Below are 21,053 nucleotides of genomic sequence, written 5' to 3'. Positions count from 1 at the left end.
AAACATGATGATGCTAATAAAACTCTTAATATTATTTGGCAATTAAATATGCCCCAACTAGTAGTACCTATTACCTTTGGGTATATAAATAAAACTAATGATATACACAAATAGCCTAGAATTATATTCATTAATTATAAGAATAATTAATCAACCTTTGGGTGATCCATAAATATCTTATAACAATGAATTTCAATATACCCATAAACTAATAATCATATAATTTAGCATCTATTATTCTATGGATAATTGAAATAATCATTAATTTGGAACTAAATAACCTTATAGATTTGATCACCTTGATAACTAACAAATCTATCATACACTTAATTTCAACTAAATACATGACCTGCACATATTTATTGCTACCAACATTCGTAGCATTCTTGCTTGTTACGCTTCAAGCCAAAACCAATCAATCATATATATTTGCCTTAACAATTAAAGATCCATCCCGTTAATTATGTTTATAAAACACGGAAACAATTATATATTACAACTATTGAATCACGTTGAGGAGGTCTTTCTCCAAAATTAGAATTCAAGAATTAAACTTCTTGGTTTGAATTCTCAAAGAATGCACATAATAAAATACATGAGAATATGAATCACGAATTTAAAATTCACGTACATGGATTCATCAAAAATACCAAATAAACCTTTCTCCAGAATTTTGTATATATATATATTTCAATCACGCTCACTTTTGTATTGCGACAACCACAAGAACATGATGATGATTGATACCGTGCCCATAACTCCATAACTGGATCTTCACGATTGACATTCACTTACTAGATATGCTTTCATCCAAAGTATAAATAATTAAAGCTCTAAATAAAAGAATTCTTAAGGAATTCACATTCTGCAAATTCTCAAATGAATTTACGTATACGAGATGTTTATAAGGAATTGCTTGTTTTTTTTATTATTATATATCAATCAACATAAGATGCAATAGCGGAAAATATACACGTACTTGCAGTGGAAAAACATATTATCAATACTTTTAATTTTAAAATTAGGGTTCATACAATTTGGGGAGAAACATCATTAATGGAGAATCATAAGTTTCATAACCATTGCTCTGATACCACATGTAAAAATTATAGGAAACCAATAGGATCTTGAAACCTATAATTCTCACAAATAATGAATAAATAATATGTAATTTTCTCCATAGTGAGGTTTCTCTCCGATGCACTTTGATTCCTTGAAAGAGGAGCGAAACAAAATTTTACTTCCTTGACAATTCTTTCTGTATCACTACATTCGTGATGACTAGGAGTTAGAGAGAACACTTTTGTGTCAAGAAGAGGACCTTGTTTCACATTAGTGGGTATTAACCCCTTTATAATCACCAGTCCTATCAAGTAATAATTATCTGTAAAAATTCTCATATTTAACCCAATTACAATTTAGTCCTTAATTATTATTTATTTATTTATTAGTCCCTACATAAGTCACATGTTTCTCACATGAGACATTAATTCTAATACTCTCCCACTTGGCTCATGTGACATTACCAAAGATTATGGACTAAATAAATAAATAGATTAAACTAACATAATACGCATTAAAATGACTAAACCATTTTATACATTGGATACATCATAATTTCATGATTAAGAATAGGAACCAATTCGAGTCATGACGGTCATATATCACTTAATCGACATAGTCCCATCAAATAACCCCTTTATAACCACTACTCCCATCAAATAACAGTTATCTCTAGAAACTTTTCCTATTTAACTCAATTATAATTTACTCCTTAATTATTAATTATTTATTTATTAGTCTCTACATAAGTCACATGCCTCTCACATGAGACATTGATTCTAATAGTGGATACGTTGGGGGTGTTTCTTTTGATGAAGTTGAAGGCTTTCACAGCCATGCTCACGGTGGTGGTGGAGTGATGGGGGGGGGGGGGGGGGAGGCGGTGGAAGGAGATTGAAGGTAGGAAGTGGAAATTCAGTGTATGTAGGAGCCGATGGCAGGGTGGTCGAGGAGGTCAGTGGTGGGGAAATTGTGATTGAATGAACGCATATTTCAAAGAGATTTGCGAGTTCAACCATGAAAACAATGTGGCCTATGTCTGATGCTGGATACAACACTATTGTGTCTTATTGTTTCAGTTTTTGGTGTGTTGGGTGGATGGGACTTGTTGGGAGAAATTAACCTTGGCTAGCTAGTGGCTTGGTATATATATATATATATATATATATATATATATATATATATATATATATAGGGAGAGAGAGAGAGATAGGTATGTGTGTGTTAGAAGAAGGTTTGGTGGAATTGAACGTGCAAGAAGAGGAGGAAGGAATGAGAACGTGTTATTAGTTATGAGGAAATATATATTATTTAGAGACAATGGAAGATGTTGGTGAAGTGAGTGAGCCCCTAAAGTGTTTGAGTTCGAAACTAGGGATATATGTGAGTCAATTTAAACTAATTCAATTTAACTCTTTTTTAATTTACTAAAAAAAATTAAGTTGGGTTGGACTTAGTTCATTTGAGATTGGTTTTTTCAACTTTGATGGGTTGTGGGTCAGATTTAGTTTACTAGCTAATTTTATTTTATTTTGATAGGGTTAAAGTCTAGGTAAGTTGAGTCACTGGAACTCACCAAGGTCAAGATAAACTTCAAGACTTAAAGAGTAATCATAGAAGTACAATTGTCTATTAACAAATATTTCACATTGATGGCGAAAATTGAACTCATTTTCTTATGAGACATGTCTACATTTCTTACCAACTAAACCAATCATTTTTGGCAATTTAAAAAAAACAAAAGAATATAAAAAATGAATTTACAAAATGATTCACTAAATAATTGTTTTTATAAACCATTCAAATATAATATCTCTATTTAGCGAGATAATTTATGGAAGCAAAGTTTTCCAAGTTTATTTTGATGATGCCAAAGACTCAAGTCAAGAATCAAGAGTCAAACAAGTTTCAAGAATCAAAGAATCGTTCAATCAAGAATCAAGATTCAAGTGAAGATTCAAGAGAAGACTCAAGATATGCAAGAACTTCAAGAAAAGCATCAAGATAAGTATAAAAAGATTTTTCAAAAGAAAAGATTGAATAGCACAATTTGTCCAAAAGAATTTTTTCAAAGAAAAATCTTTTACCAGAGTTTTTACTCTCTGGTAATCGATTACCAAAAGGCAGTAATCGATTACCAGAAGCCTAAACAGTTTTATAATTGTTTTACAAAGTAGTAATCGATTACCATGTGCATGTAATCGATTACCAATGTTTTTAAATGTTGGATTTCAAATTTCAAAAGTCACAACTTGTGATAAAACATTTTTAAACTTGTGTAATCGATTACACAACATTTGTAATCGATTACCAGTGTTTCTAAATGTTGATTTTCAAATCTAAACATGAAGAGTCACATCTGTTGATGTGTAATCGATTATACTATAATGATAATCGATTACTAGTGACTGATTTTGAAAAATAAATTACCAAAAGTCACAATTTTTAAAGTGACTAGTTTCTGAAGATTTTTGCAAGAGTCACAACTTTTAAAGTGACTAGTTTTCAAAAGAGTCACAACTTATAAAGTGACTAGTTTTGAAGAAATTGCCAAGAGTCACAACTTTTAACTTGGTTTTTCAAGAGCCATCAAATGGCTATAAATATGTGACCATGACACGAATTTTAAGATGATTTTCATTCAATTATTATCAACATCTTTCTAAGAGTTTTTGTTCAATACTTTCTTTGTCAAGAAAAGTTCATTGGTAAAAAACTTGTGCTATTCTTTTGATTCATTCCTTCTCCCTTCTGCCAAAAGAATTCAAAGAACTAACCGTCTGAGAATTATTTTAATTCATTCCTTCTCTCTCCTGCCAAAAGAATTCAAAGAACTAACCGTCTGAGAATTCTTTTGATTCATTTCTTCTCCCTTTTGCCAAAAGAATTCAAAGAACTAACTGTTCGAGAATTCTTTTGATTCCCCAAACAAAGAATTCAAAGAACTAACCGTCTGAGAATTCTTTGCCCAAACATTGAATTCAAAGAACTAACTGTCTGAGAATTCTATGTAAGAAGCGGGTAGCTTCTTGGTTGTAATAGTGAACACAAGGGAGGGTACATCCTTTGTGGTTCGCTTCAAGTAGAGGGTACATCTACTTGGTTGTTCAAAGAGAACAAGGGAGGGTACATCCTTTGTGGCTCTTTGCTTGTAAAGGATTTTACAAGGTTATTGGAAATCTCAAGAACCGTGGGTTGCTTGGGGACTGGATGTAGGCACGGGTCGTTGCCGGACCAGTATAAATCTTGTGTTTGCTTTTTTCTTCCCTACACTCTTTACTTTTCCGCTGTGCACTTTTTATTTCCGCTTTACCTTTGTCTAAGTTATTGTTTCTGTTCTTTACTTTCTCATAACTTAGTAGTAAAGCCTAATTGAATCTAGTAACATTATGAAGGATAATTTTTTATTAGTCAAGACACGTTCATAATTAATTCAACCCCCCTTCTTAATTATTCCGAGGCCACTTGTTCCAACATAATTCGTGTTTGATTTTCACTGTGTGTAAAATCTTCTTAGGTCAACGACAGTCACACACCACGAATGAGATTAGTCTCAGACTCAATGAATTGAGGGACACCCACGGTCTCTGACCCAACACAAAAAAATATAAATATGTTTACAAAAATCTTATCTTATTAAATTGTCTTGATAAAAATATTCTCTAAAAGTTATAATCATAAAAAAAATTACGAAGTTTTTTTTAGAGGAACAAAGTTATTATCATAAGTTAAATAAATGTAGTACAAAATAACATAACATTTATAATAGAACATAAAATGTTGTATCAAATAATACAATATTTTTTTCAAAAAAGAATTATTTAACCAAACCCTATCAAAATATTCAACAAAAAAACAACTTAATAGGCCAAACCGAACTCAAGATATCTCTACGAGTTTTAGTTCTTTTGGATCAGCTATGAGTCAAATTCTTGTTAGGTTTGACAACCATTCGTGTCATCCACTTTGAATTTTGATGTATAACAATAAGTATAAATTATTGATGTTCTAATGAGTTTTCGACATGTGGACATGATTAATATGTTAAAGGACTTAACAATATTCAATGTCGTCCACCATTCAAGAGAGAATGCTCTGTATTATCTAGTATCCAACACGCTAAAACTAAAGAGCGTCCACCCTTGGGAAAATAAGTATTATACATTGTCTTTGAGTCCACTTGCGTGCCCAGTCTTAAAGAAACTCAAAAAGATTGAGAATGACGGAAAGGGAAATGCACATGTTCTATTTTATACAAATTCAATTTGTCTCTCTTTATTTTGAATTGCTAATGTTTGAATTTAAGAAATGATAGTATAAAAGAGCATAGAAGGTTTTCACGGAATATTATCTTAAAGGTCGCTTTTGCTACGAACAAGAAGCACATGACGTTGTCTATACTATGGTTCATTCCTCTCCAATCAGAGCATGACACGTTGCCTTATCCTTCAGTGTGAGACAACGATCTTTTCAAGAAATCAAAACTGATCTCGTAATGGATCCTTCACTAAAGTCTATATAAAAGGTCATCTTCATTTAGGAAGCTTTTGATGAAAAATCGTACAAGAAAAAAGGAAAATATTTGAAGCAAAACTTTGCTAAAATCACCAAACGACTGATGATACAATTTTCATTAATTAGTTTACTCTTTTCTAAGCAAAGTTATTTTGTATTTGTGTTTAATTGTTTAGTATTCATCCAAACTTTTGTTTGTGAAAACCATGAGTGACTCAGTGTTAAACAATACTTGGGTTTCTTAGATTCAAGGGGAGTCTAAGAAGGTACCAAAAGTGTTATTAAGAATACTTGTAAAGCCATAAGTGACAAGTTAGAATACTTGTTTTGTAATCAAGTTTTGATTAGTGGAATCCTTTACTAGTGAGTAAAGGAGAAGTAGACATAACTCAGATTGAGTGAACCAGTATAAACCAAGTGTTTCTACTTCTCTATAACAATTTATTGAGCATTCTTATAACACTTTCTATCACCTTTTAACACCAAATGTCTATTTGAAAAACTGTTTTACGAACTCTCTTTTATCTAGTCACTAGACGATTACATTAATCTTCATCAATATCAATTTTGTTTTCAGTGGACGACTTGTCACATAAATATATGGCTATCTATATCCGCTTTTATATTGCAAAAGTTTATAATTTTTTATATACACACTATTCAACATCCCCCTTTTAGTGTGTTTATTGTTATTTTAGTTCTCGGTTTGGAACTTAATCTCACTTAAATCTCTTCGTCCATCCCCAACAGTATATTTTATGGAATGAAACTCATATCTTCCCCCTCAAGTGCTGAAGGTGTATTGCTAATTCAGTTACACTCGGTTCAGTGGACTCAAGGGTTAATTTACAAACCAATCAAACTCAACAAAAAAAGTTCGTTTTAGTAAATTAAAAAGGTTTACTCAATGGATTTAACCTATTTAAGATTTAATAAAGAGTTGAACTCATTCTTTATAAATTTTACTAAAAACATAAATATCATTGAATAGTAATTTGTTTTTAATTTACATTACTAATTTTACTTTATTTTAAGTGATAATATATTTTTTCTAATTTGTTATTATTCTTTTGATTTATGTTTTCACCAGGTATTTTTTTTATATTAAGAAAATATTTTATATTTTTATTTTTTAATGCATTTCTTTTTTGTTTAATGACATTTATGTCATTTTACAAATAAGTATTTTTCTTTCCTTTATTTTCAATCCAAACAAAAAGAAAAGAGAGAAATTGTCTAATAAAAGGAAAAAAAAATGTGTACACTAAAGATAAATATTCCTATTTTTATCAGTAAAAATAATCTAAATATTCCTTTTACTATTAAGTATAGGGGCGAAAAGACACTTTGTGCCTCTCTAGCTATAAATAGTTATTTTGAAATTGGATTTATAAATAATTAGTGATTAGTGAAGTGTTTTTCTTATAATAATATTCAATTAAAACATAAAATAATGACTTATTTTATACTTAAGGGACAAAATAGTTTTAAAATTTAAAGACAAAACGTTGTATTGCCATTATAATGGAAAGAATAGGGAGAAAAGAAACACCTCGTACCGAGCGGGGCGGAGTTCAGAGCAACGATATGCCACATGTGGCTTACGAAGGGCGGATTTTCAAGGAAGATTTTCGTTTCGACTGAAGAATATAGAAGAGGCGCAACAACCAAGATTTTTTTAGGATTTTGTTGAATATAATTTTTGATCAGTTCTGTTTCTATTTGATTTAGAAATAATTTTTAAATCAGATTAAATTGGAAGTGATTTAAAAAGATAAAATTTTATATTGGTTCAATATATAATTAATTTAAAAGTTATTTATTAGATCGATTCTTATATAATTGATCTAATTAAAAACATTCATTTTATTTAAAAAATGACATTGTGTTCTTATTAAAATGGTTATTAGTGAATCGATCTAAAAAATTGATTTAAATTCCAAGTACTTTCTAGTTTTTTAAAATAACAAGAGAATAATGATGAAAGTTAAATAGGAAATGAGAGTGTATAACTATTTTAAAATTAGACTTTATATATAATTTATTGAAATGTTTTTTTATATGCAATTAAAACTTAACAATGATGCAGTTTATAATTAAAGTTAAATAAGGAACAAAGAGATGAAAAAGGATTATTATTGTTATAAAAAAAGAAAAAAGATTATCTGAAGGGTTCATACATATTATCTGAAGGGCAATGATGCTATTACTGCTTTTGTCAGGCCTAATAGTTCTTGGATCCTTAAGAACATTATGAAGCAAAGAGATAAACTGGGTCAGATACAACAACATTGGGACCAAGCTCTCAGTAGACAGAAGTTTCCTATGAGTGCTATGTATCATGGGCTGACAGAGGAACACCAAAGAGTGCCGTGGAGGTCTGTGATGTGTGGGAACAAGGCTAGACTGCGAGCTGTCATTTGCTTGTGGCTTGCTTGTCACAAAAAGCTCTCTACTAAAGATAGATTAAGAAGATTTGGAATGATCCAAAGTAGTGATTGCAGTATTTGTAACTGTGCTGATGAGTCTATAAATCATCTTTTCTTCAACTGCAGTGGCACTAGAGAAATTTGGGGGAACATTTTGGATTGGCTGGGTAGAAGACATGATCCGAGGGAGTGGGATATGGAGCTTGCTTGGATTATTGAGAACACCAAAGGTAAAGGTTGGAAAAGTGCTCTGTTGAAAATGGCAACAGCGGAGACAGTTTATAATGTGTGGCACTATAGAAATAGCATGTGCTTTGGCACAGTTGTGGATAAACAGGTTATAGAAAGGAATATCATTGACAACATAGTGTATAGAAGTTGGCAATATCCAACTCTTAGAAGTCATGTTGCAAAGCTAATGATGTAGGCTGTTAGGTTTTTGCTTTGGTCCTGTTTGTTTGGTTGGATCGTTTCGATCACCTTGTATCAAACTGTTTTTTTGAATTAATACATATTCTTTTTGATTCAAAAAAAAAAGAAAAAAGATTATTATTATTATTATTATTATTATTATTATTATTATTGTTATTATTATTATTATTATTATTATTATTATTATTATTATTATTATTATTATTATTATTCACTATTGTCTATTGAATGGTCTAAGGGAAAATATTTCAGCACGTAGAAAACTGATAATTCAATGAAAAAGACAAGACCTGATAGTTGCAGTTTTGTGATGAGTGGTCCGATGTAGTAAACAGGAGGTGCTTCTTTCGAGTCCGCAAAGCACGTGCCATCAGCTAAGGCCTTAACCGCCATAGGCTCAAGCTCCGGAAACGTGTTCACCACTATCCCATCGCTTCACCAAGGCTTGTGCCCAGATACAGCATGTCCCAGTACGCAGCATCGTCCCTATCCAACATGGGTTGGGACATGTTCATCGCCTTCAGTAGCGTGTTCTATGGTGATAATGGTTGTGCATAAGTATATTTTGTAATTAAGTCAAAGAAATTATCGGATTTTTCTTCTTTTATTGCTTCTTTTTGTGTGAATCATTAGGATTTTGACATTCTCTGATTTTTTGTGTGCTTAAATTGGTAAATTTATATTATTTTGGTGGTGTATTTTTGTAGAAACACAGAAGAAGGTAGGGAACAGAGTTGAAGCCCTAGAGACTCTCGCTCAGCGCGTCACACTCGCTCAGCGGGCAATCCTTGCTTAGCACAAAGAAGTCACTTGGGGAAGTCAAATGTCATGTGAAGGCGCGCATAGCACACATTGCACGCTAAGCGCATAACCACTTACTCCTCGCTTAGCGCACAATCGCGCCTAGCGCGAGGTCACGAAAAAATAGAACTAAGTTGTGTTTTAAGTGAGAAAAAAATGAGGGAATCAAGCATTCAGTCTTCCCCACATTGAAGAAAGGCTAGGGCACGTCCAAGGAGAGGAGAATCACCCATTGGAAGTCATTCCTTCCCTTCATCTTCAATTTCTCTCCATTCTCTTCCACCACCTTCACCCTTTTTGTAATTTTAAGTCTCTCATAATAATGAGGGGCTAAACCACCCATTGTTGGGAGCTTAGCAACCAAACACTCTTGATGTAATGATTTTTACTATCTATTTAACGTTACTTCAATTTCATTCTCTTTTCTATGCTTATTTTCATGCTTGTGGTTTGATCATTCATATTCATGCTATGTTTTAGGGTTTAGGCATTGGAAAGTGTTTATCTCTTAAGAACTGGAAAAGAACATCTAAATAATTCATCTCTAGGGATAGAATGGTGTTATTTAGCATGTTTTATGCATCTATATTTATAATGCAATTTAGCTGGTTTATCTCTTAAGGGATTAGGAGAGGAATTGGGTAAATTAGACTCTTTCTTGTGAGGAATCATGGCTAGGGTATACGAGTAGATGTAGGTGATAATTGGAATAATATTGAATAGAGAAAAATCATTAACATTGCATCAAAAGTATTTTCGGTAAGTTAAGCCCCAACATATCCGTAATTCTGCATCAACCGTCACTTCACTACTCTGAGTGTTTGTTTTTCTCGCCCTTGCACATGCTAGCTTATTAGTTTAATTTATGTCAATTCACGTTTAATATCACATGTCACAAATAGTTGAACCAATTCATTAATTGCTTGAAAATTGAATATACATAACTCTAAGTACAATCAAAATCCCTGTGGATTTGACACTTAGACTTCCGTTTTACTTTACTACTTGGATGAATTAGTGTACTTGTCAATGGGTTAACACCCGGCACGCACACTTCCACCCTGACCATGTCCTTAAATGACACATTCATTTGTTCACAGAGTTTTGGGAAGTACGAGGCGATTGCTAGAACAGCGACACCCGAAAGCGAAGAAGTAGTAGGTAGGAATTTTCATTGAAGAAGTTGGTTTCATCACGAGGAAGTAGAAGAGGTTGGTTACAAAGGCTTTTATGGTGGTGGATTTGGAGATTTTGGTGAGGGTGGTGTCTACGTTGGGGGTGTTTCTTTTGATGAAGTCGAAGGCTTTTGCGGCGAAGCTTGCGATGGTGGTGGTGGTGGTGGGGCGGAGGCGATGCACTACTAAAAAAAGCAGATTTAACATCGGCAGCTTAACTTCGGTTTTGGACAAAACCGATGTTAATCTAAACATGGTGGCATATTTGTAAATAATGTATATTCCTTAACATTGGTTTTTCTGAAAACCGATGTTAATTAATAGACGTTAACATCAATTTTTTAAAAACCGATGTTAACACCATTAGTTAACATCGGTTTTTTGCAAAACCGATGTTAACATCTATTAATTAACATCGGTTTTTAATAAACAGATGTTAACATATGATATGTTAACATCATTGGGTCAACATCGGTTTTCAATAAAAAACCGATGTTGGACTTATATTTTAAAATTTCAGAACCCGAGCCCTACACTTTCCTCGCGCTCTGTTCTTTGCTTCTTCTTCTTCTTCGCTTCTTCTTCTTTGCGACTGTGAGTACAGGTTCTTTAGCTTCTTTGTACAGCTTCTTCGCGACCGTGAAACGTAGCCACGTTACCTAGGTACAACTTCTTTTTCTTCTTCGAGACCTTAGTCTTTGTTGTCTTCTTCTTGTTCTTGTTCTTCTTCTTTGTTTGTTTGTTTGGGGAACTTATGTTCACTGCAAGGATTTTTGTTTGTGTGTATTGCAAGGAGTTGGTTTGTGGAAGTCGTGCTCAATCTCGCTCAAAGGATTAGGTCTGTGGTCATTGCCGTGGGATGTTTGAGGTGCTGACTTTGCATTCCGTTCGGGGTGCTCACAAGGTGTCATTTTGAGTGAGGTAAACTATTTTTTTTGAAGTTTAGGACTGAGTTTTGTGCTTGGTATTACATTGAGTAACAATGTAAACTAAGACTTCTAAACATTTCGACAGTCTAGAAGAATTGCCCGTAATTAATTGCCTAAAGTTATTCTCCTGATTTGAGTTATTCATACCTTAGACATTGCAGTAAACTCTCAGCAGCAATAGGCTCTTGCATAGCCTCAGTTGCTGCTATCTGTGCCGCATCTCTGTGTTTCATTACTTCCTGTCACAAATGTCAACATAGAATAAGAACAAAATATAGTTAAAGAATTTCTCATATGAGCAGAAGGATTTAGTATGCCATATAATCTTCTAAATAATCATCTAGTAAGGATATAAGTTAGAAACAATGATATGATCATATGACCAAGTTTTATACCTGTGGCATACTTATTATATAGTAGTATTCATGAATCTAACATGATACTCATTTGAGTTGTTTCAGTGTAACTCATGAGACCATTTCTTTCAAATATATTTTGTGTTCTTAATGGATATACCCTTCCAATCTTTGAAATAGATGATGGGAGTGAAGCCCATTGAACACTTGCATCTGTTACTTTTGTATTACTTAGAGTAACTTTGACCAAGTTTCCAGGGAGTCCACTGTTAGAAACTTCAGCTGATTTCTTTCCAATGGAAGTTCTTAGCTTACTATACTTTTCTGGTTCCTCCACAGTTCCATTAGCATTAGCCTTCTTTGTAGGCGTTTGAATCTTATCTTGTTCCTTAGAGGGCTTTGTTGGTGCTTGGATCCTGCTCTCCTCTTTTGATAGAAACTTTTCAGTTGAAATGCTTCTCCCCCTATAAAATTGTTAATCAAATTACACTAACACTGACACTCCACAAGGTTTAACATTTACAACAACTCCATGTAAGGGTACATGGTGTAATGTGTTTCTTGGATAACAAATAAAAAGGGGAGTCAGTGTAATATATAAGGGGTGCGAGGTTTCAAATAAAATAATAATAATAATAATAATAATAATAATAATAATACCCTTAAGTGTTAGTTTTATGAATCCCTTTTTGACGTTATTCCAATGTCTTTTAATTCATGTAGTACCATAAGAGATTCAAAGGTTTACATTAATAGGAATGGTACATGCTATCATATAAATTAAGGAAAATCTGTGTAAGATTAAGAAATTAAGTGTTAGTTTTATGAATCCCCTTTTGACGTTATTCCAATGTCTTTTAATTCATGTAGTACCATAAGAGATTCAGAGGTTTACATTAATAGGAAGGGTACATGCTATCATATAAATTAAGGAAAATCTGTGTAAGATTAAGAAAAAAAATAGCATATTGAGGGTAATATTGCTAAATCTTAAGGGGAGTAGAGTGAAATTTGTCTTAATAGAAATAGTTTTTTTTTCTCCCCATAATTTGTTCTGCTCAAAATAGATAGGAACATAGTGTAAGCCATTTTTGTACCCTTTTGTATAGAAAGGAGGCTATACATTAGCTGTGCTAGCAATGGATTTCGATCATATTGGATCGAGTGGCCTCAGAATAATTAAGAAGGGGGGGTTGAATTAATTATTCCTAAACCTTTACTAATTAAAAAATTTATTCTTCTAAGGCATTTACTAAATTGTTAAGAGAATGAGGAGTAGAAGAGAAACTTAACAGAAAGTAAAAGCGAAAATTAAATGCACAGCGGAAAGTAAAAGAGTAGGGAAGAAGGAAACAAACGCACAAGAGTTTTTATACTGGTTCGGCAACAACCCGTGCCTACATCCAGTCCCCAAGCGACCTGCGGTCCTTGAAATTTATTTCAACCTTGTAAAAATCCTTTTACAAGCAAAGATCCACAAGGGATGTACCCTCCCTTGTTCTCTTTGAACCTAGTGGATGTACCCTCCACTAGAACTGATCCACAAGAGATGTATCCTCTCTTGTTCTCAGTCAAACCCAAGTAGATGTACCCTCTACTTATACCACAAAGGATGTATCCTCCAATGTGTTAAGACAAAGATCTCAGGCTATTAAACCTTTGATACTTTGTGAATGGGGATACAAAAGAATTCTCAGGCGGTTAGTCCTTTGAACACTTTTGTATTAGGGAAAGGAAAGAATCAAAAGAATTCTCAGACTGTGTCGTTTTGAATTCTTTGACAAGGGAGAAGGGAGACACAAAAGAATTCAGGCGGTTAGTCCTTTGTTCTTTTGGAAAAGGGAGAAGAGAGACACAAAAAGAATTCAGGCGGTTAGTCCTTGGCGAATTCTTTTTGGCAAAGGGAGAAGAGAATGAAAAGGATGAATAGCACAAGTTTTCAAGGTTTAGAAAACCAGAAAACTTCAGAAAGCTTTTTGGTACAAAGAAGAAGAAGTTCAAAGAGATTCAAGGCTTGTAAAGGATTGATTGAATAAGTGTAAAAGTATATTGAAAAGCAAATCAAAGCCTTGCTTTTATAGACTCTTCATGTCTGGCCAAGAAGACCATTTAGAAGAGTTATAACTTTTAGAAAAACTTAAAACCAATTTGAAAAAGTAAAAAACCTTTTGAAGAGTTACATCTTTTGATTTATTCAGAAATAAACATTGGTAATCGATTACCAAATAAGTGTAATCGATTACATAAAGCTTTTATGTGAAAGGATGTGACTCTTCACATTTGAATTTGAATTTCAACGTTCAAAGGCACTGGTAATCGATTACCAAAACATTGTAATCGATTACAACTTTTTGAAATTAATTGGAACGTTGTAAATTCAATTTGAAAACTTTTTCAAAACAATTTTGCTACTGGTAATCGATTACGACAATCTGGTAATCGATTACCAGAGAGTAAAAACTCTTTGGTAAACATGTTTTGAGAAAAATCATGTGCTACTCAATTTTTGAGAAAAACTTTTCATACTTATCTTGATTAAGCCTTCTCTTGATTCTTGAATCTTGAATCTTGAATCTTGAATCTTGATCTTGATTCTTGAGATCTTGAACCTTGAATCTTGATTCTTGACTCTAAACTTTCTTCTTGAGTCTTGAATTCTTCTTGATTCTTATCTTGAACTCTTGAATTGTTCTTGATTCACTTGAGTTGTTCTTTGATTGATCTTTGAGCTTTTTGTCATCACCTTTGTCATCATCTTTTGTTATCATCATTGTTATCATCAAAACATCTTTGAATCATTCTTGATTCACCATGAAGCTTTGCTTCTACGATCATAATTTCAATCAGAGTTTTGTTAGTTATAAAACCAATCACCAGTTTTACCTAACAGATTTTTAACTGAGGAGGAGAGTTCATTCCGAGTATTATATCAGGGCCTCTGTGATCAAGTAGTTTACTTGTTGCCTCCTTATTGAATTTCAGCACAAGGTAGATTTGTGTGTTAGATAGAGCAATAATAACATATTAGCTAACATCATAATATCATATCAGCGTCTCCATGATCAAGTAGTTTTCTTGCTTCCTTGTATTGAATTTCAGTACAAGGTATAGTGACTTGTTTTTGGAAAACAATCACGAGCCTTTGTTTAACACTTTAACTCCTTAGACCTTGAGCTTTCAGGGGAGGTGATCCTGGACAATATTAAGTGAAATTTTAAAAGTGCAAGACATAGTATTGTTTTGGATACATGTGCGTGCCTCTTAGGACTATTGTTGCAATTTTTACTCCTATTGTATTGTTGCCATCATGTCTTATTGTATTTTTCGATTTTGTCTAGACTTATTCATGATTAGGTTAAATAATTTTTTGTCACCACCAGTTTTTCAACAAGGTGAGAAAAAAGAATCTCACCTGAAGTTCCTTTCCTAACGATATTCATTTCATTCAGATGGTTAGTGGCCTCATACAGTTCCATAATAGGAACTTTGGGACATGCAATTTTCGTTAACATGTCTCCAAATGTTACTGTAAAAAAAATAGTTCATGATACATGAGCATAATAACCTTAATCTATGACACTATCTAGCATGAGTTTAAAATAATTGTGGAGTTAGGATTTTTTTTTTTGGTGGGGCTGATCTGAAGTATCTTCGAGACATGAAGCATGCAGTGATAAACATTATCAATATAACCCCTATGATTGCTCCAGTCACTATCCATATAACTTATTCCACATAAAAGCAATAATGATCAAAAGAGAGGATCACACCACAATATGCATATTTGGAAGCACAATCATTGAAACATTTAAGCACCTATATTCCTCTTCATCTTCTGATTATTGCCTTCTGTGATTTGATTTTCTTCTAGAGAAAAGAAGAGTGATCACAGAGGTTAACTAGCACTTCATATAAGATAACAATCCAAATTTATGTGTACACTCACCTGAATAAATATGTTGTGCTCCAAGGCATCTCAGAACTGTTTTGACATACATCACATTTTCAATTTTGCTGCTTATCAATGTCACAAGAACTGCAATTCTACAGAGATTAGCTTTAATTTTTTTAGTTCTGGCATTGGTCTTTCTGGAATCTGTCCCTCCTATTGCATGTCAGACACCCTAAACTGTGATTGTTTTATTCACATTCACAATTTCCGCTTCCAATTAAAAAATAAAAAACCCTCTCACCCGTGGCAAACCTTAACAACCTCATTGTCGCTAGCTACTTGAAAACCCTAAATTTTGGTCACTCATATTCATTACTGCGATAGCACAAACTTACCCAGTGGGTGAGGTGATCCAAATTGGAACTTTCCATTCTCATTTTGAACATTTTCTGTTCCCCTAAATTTTAGTCTGCAACTCAATTATTATTTTTGAACTACAAGTTACTTATCTAGTATTCTTAACAGCTTTTGGCAGGTAATGCCTTGGAGGAAAGAAACAAATTTGAAAAAAAATTGCTGCCGGAGACAAACTGCTTCTAGAAGGTTAGTGCCACCGCATCCTTACTTCAGAGTGTTTTTGGTGTGTTTTTGCTTGCTTATTCTACCTTCTTCGTTCTGCCTTGATTGGTTATTTTGCATGCTGTGTTTTTGTTGTTTCCAAAATGGTTTGTTGCTGCATATTGTTGCTGTCAATTATTGTTGAAAGAAGATAAATATAACACCCCCACCCCCCAATACTAAGTTTACACCATCATGCCAACTTAGTTAAAAAAAAACTCAACTATGTGTGCTAGAACAAGAATGATATAATTTTTAACAGTATGCTGCCTCACTTGGACCATTTAATTGATCAAATAAAATTGGCTTCATGGAATTGGTTGAAAGCAAGGATCCCAGGCTTAAAACTCTGTTTTTATAGTTGGCGTATTAATCATGTGGTGTGTCTAGCATGCCTTCATCATCAACAACGATAAGATTTGAATGGTATTATAGCAGTGGGAAATTAAATTCGGGATTTGCTTAGCGGGGGGTGGTGAGATTTTGTAGATTGTACTTTATACAGGGTCTAAATTTTGTGCTGCTTCACTCCTAACCTTGAAAGAGCAGCTTGACTAGCTCCATGTTTCATTGGTGTTTGTGCAAATTTTCATTGTATTCCTAGGCCTTGAATTGTCTTAACTAGTGACAAAGAGCAAGTATTTGTTTCTCTCCAATCTTCCCTACTCTCCATGTTCTCTTCTTTGATTAATTTGTCATTGCCATCAAGAATGCTTACTATCAAGTACAAAATTATTAAAAACATCAATCATTAATATAAATTATTATATTATAATTATTTAATCTATCTTTTCAACATGCACCCGTTAATATAGATGATCCAAAATCCAAATCCCCGATTCCAAAAAGTTCTAAAGTGGAAACAAGCTCACTTATTATATATAGTACTTACTCCTAAACAACATGTTTATTTCATATGAACAGTTTGAAATCTGCCACTTACTGATTTTGGTCTAACCATGCATGTGATACCATTCCATAATCAATCACTATAATTTGGTTGTTCAGTTCCGAGAAAGACACATGTATGCATTTTCCATCCCATTCTCAAATGTGTTGTATTGATATAAAACTACTCTTTCATTGTACTCTTCCAAGTACTACCCTTTTTTCTTCAATTTGACTGAACCCACTTGCATTGTCAATAAATGTCCATAACTTCGCACCTAGAATGCTTACTATGTGTCTAGTGGTTGGTCTTAATTTTGGGTCAGAATGGGTGCGTGTAGCTCCTAAGCTTACCAATGTCATTAACTCCTTCAAATTGTACTCTCCATTTAGTCCCATATCTGCTAATGCCTCAAGTGGCCTTTTTCTCCCCTCAAATTGATGAACCTCGTTTACCAATAGCACCTCAGGTTGCCTAAAATCCACAACCTTAACTCCACTTAGACTCTTAAGCCCCACTGCACCAAAAATACCTAGTCTTGGGCACCACAACCTTAAACCCACAGCCTCAAGTTGCTCCTATTGCTGATTACATGATGGCCATGCTCATTCCTTGACAAAAACTTAGCTACAACAAAACTACCTAGTCTTGGGGTCATGTCAGGTTCAAGAGTCACTGCTGAAGAGGTTATGTTCCTATGAATGACTTGTTCATCCCATTCCTCATGCAGATAGAGAAGTGCAGATGCAAGTCATTTCTCTATGTTATACCTATGATGGTCAAGTTGGTGACTGAGACACACACACACACACACACACACATAGCCACACATACACACACAGACCTGAATTGCAGAAGCTGTCCAAAGCTAATTAGTAGTATGGATTGCCTTAAGGTTTGTCTTTGGTGGTACTCCATTTTTTCTTCTTCTTAGGATGAACTTGTTCTAGTACCCCACTAATTAGTTTTTAGGATAATCATTAATAAAATTGGTTTTGTTTATGTTGGTTAGAACATTTTAAATTGTGTACCTGATCGGGGCCGTACCCGAATCAAATAAACATTAAAATGCAGTATCTAGGAAGTGATCCTAGGTCGTCTCCTAGTGAGCAATGATCAAACAAATGTTCATAACATTAATAATAAAACAGTAATGAAATGGGGGAGGGGGTTGTTTGTTTTTGTAATTTAAACAGTAAGCAAATTTGAATTAAAAAATAATAGAACTAAAACATGTTGTTTCCCTTTGATTCAAAAGCAAGTCTCTTATCCTAGGTTACGAGAATTTATCCCTAATCAATTCAACCACTTAATCCAACCCAAAATTAATTTACTAAGCGAAAATTAACACAAGGCTGTCATTATGTGATTAAGCAACACATACACCAATTAGTCCCTCTCACATGTCCATTAAGCATGAACGTTAATTAAGCACAGAGACAATTAATCAAGCATTAAGCATGCATGAATTAATATCAGCAACAAATACAGAATAATTGGTGAAGGGGAAAAATTGATCAGAATTTAATATTAATAACAAAACCTCAAAGAGAGCTATGCTTAATCCTCAAGAGAAAACAACACTAGAGATTCAACCTTCCATTAACAGTAGAAACGAAACACAACAACTGGAAACTAATTGCAACACAGAACGAAAATGAATCTACAAACAGAAACTGAAAATGAAATTGCAATTGGAAACGAAATGCATAAACAAATTAGAAATCAAAGGCAGAAAATGAACTGAAATTAGAAGACAGAAATGAAAACGAAACTGGAATTAAAAGCAGAAAACGAAACTGGAATTTGAAGCAGAAAACGAAAATGGAGTTCTACGTGAACAATACCATGCGCGTGAACAGTAACCCCATAAAACTGAAAATGAAACCCTACCATCTCTCTATACGTGAACAGTAACACGACCCACCTAAAACCCTAGCAGCTGGGCTCCCTAAAGGTTACAAATCTGATTATTCGGCCCAATAAGGTCTGGTGGTCCAATTACAAAAATACCTCCCAAAAATGAAATAAAATAAAACTGGACGAAAAATAAAATTGTCTGCTCTCTTCAAGTCCAAGCTGGTTCAGCCCAATTCCGGATCCAAGCCCAATTGCTTATAATTCTCCTGAAATTAAATTAAAACACAAAATTAGTCAAGTAGGCCCAAATGATAAAACTACATAATTAATTTGACAATTAAGGCTAATCAGTAATTAAAATGGTGATAGAAAGGGGTACGAAATAGGAGAAAATAATGACACATCAAATTCCCCCACACTTAGCCATTTGCACTCCTTGACAAAATTAAAAAGCAGAGCAAGGAACAAATCCAGAGACATTAAAGAGAGACAAACAAACACATAAACATTTACATATTTCTCAATGAATATCAAGGAATGAAAGGAATGGGCAACATCCAACACGTAAAGAGTTAAAGAATCAAGACAGTTATGAAAATCATCCAAGCACCTCAAACATGGCAAGGTAGTCAATCAGCTCAAGAATTGAATGAAAAGTGATAAAGCCTCACAAGATATGCACTCTATCTCTCAAGTGTCTAGGCTACTATTTACTCTCAGAGCACCCATGAAAACAAACACCACATAGACTTGGCAAGACTCTAAAATCGACAACCAAACACCACAAACATATGCACATGAGGATCAAAAGGTCTTTTAAGGTTGTAATGGGGCCAGGGACAAGGTAGAGGAAAGTATGGGATAAGTTGCTAAAACCCAAAGGAATAGAGGAGCAATGGGGAATAAGTGGAAATTAAGCAAAGGTAGTAAACCCAAAACCTCCAATATCAACAAAATAAACCATGTCCTCAAACCAGTCCAAGTCCTCAAAACAAGACCTCATTTATTCAACTTCATTCTTTTTCTGTTTTTTTATTGAACAATTTCATTTGAAAGCATTTTGAATATTTGAAAAATAAAGCAACAATTAGGCAATATATGTATATACATCAAGCATGGCCAAAAAAAAAACATATCATCTAATGAAACACACCACCTCCCCACACTTATTCTCAAAACAATTCCAAAGCTCCAAAATTCCTTAAGGGTAGGGTGAGATCATGGTTTTTCACTTAAGGCTTGTAATGAGCTTCAAAACAAAGAAAGGGGAACATAGGCTCAAAAGGGCTATCAAAGTAATTAATTCAAGGTAGGCTCATTTGGCTAGAGGCTTATAAGAACAAAATGCCTAAATCATCTCCCAACATGCATGTGAACCAAGAAGTATCAACAAGAGTCAAGCCAAGGCTATTGTGCAAGCAATCAATGGGGCAAAACACACCGAATAAAATAGATGATGATGGCTCAAAATCTCACCAAGGGTAAATCTATCACTTTCAATTGAACCTTTCAAAACTAACTTGACATGTAGAGAAAAACAAGGATTTCAATTCACAAAATGCCAAAAAACTCCTATTTCAAAAACAATTACCCATTACCTGTACATAACCTAGAATTCAAAGAGAAACATGCAATGTTGTACACAAAACATAAAACCAAAATAACAAAATTAACCTAGAAGACCCCAAACAAAGAACAATCTTCCCCCTACACTTAAACAACACATTGTCCTCAATGTAGCACAATCATAAGATCAAGAGCAATAAGAAAAATCAATAAATTTGAATCAGTGCAATAAAAGTAAAGAAGGAGACAGAAAAAGAAAACTCCCTAAGTCATGGCGGAAGAGAAGTAGGGTGAAGTAAGGAGGTCTCTTCCACCACTGCATCCACCAAGGAAGGATTTGTGAGGAATGGTTTCAGCCGGTGTCCATTGTCCTTGAAGCTCTTATCTGTGGATTCACTTTTGATCTCAACAGTATCATAAGGAAAAACATTAGTCACCTCAAAAGGACCAATCCACTTTGACCTCAACATACCACTCATGAGTCCGAGCCTAGAGTTATACAATAAAACTTTCTGTCCAACCATGAAGT

The 21,053-nt window shown here is 33.7% G+C and overlaps 1 protein-coding gene across 1 annotated transcript; it reads left to right on the top strand.

Annotated features, from left to right (window-relative positions):
• Positions 1–7,830: 7,830 nt before the first annotated feature.
• LOC106798483 (uncharacterized) lies at positions 7,831–8,433 on the top strand. Its single transcript, XM_014775080.1, has one exon. The coding sequence runs from the start codon at positions 7,831–7,833 to the stop codon at positions 8,431–8,433; it is 603 nt and encodes a 200-aa protein (XP_014630566.1).
• The last annotated feature ends 12,620 nt before the right edge of the window (positions 8,434–21,053 follow it).

Source organism: Glycine max, chromosome 4, assembly GCF_000004515.6.
Source record: "Glycine max cultivar Williams 82 chromosome 4, Glycine_max_v4.0, whole genome shotgun sequence".
NCBI lineage: Eukaryota > Viridiplantae > Streptophyta > Magnoliopsida > Fabales > Fabaceae > Glycine > Glycine max.
This window is presented reverse-complemented; position numbering and strand designations above follow the sequence as displayed.

What these genes read in the sequence shown, in the direction of transcription:
- LOC106798483 (XM_014775080.1), top strand. Translation starts at nt 7,831, where the DNA reads ATGAAGCAAAGAGATAAACTGGGTCAGATACAACAACATTGGGACCAA.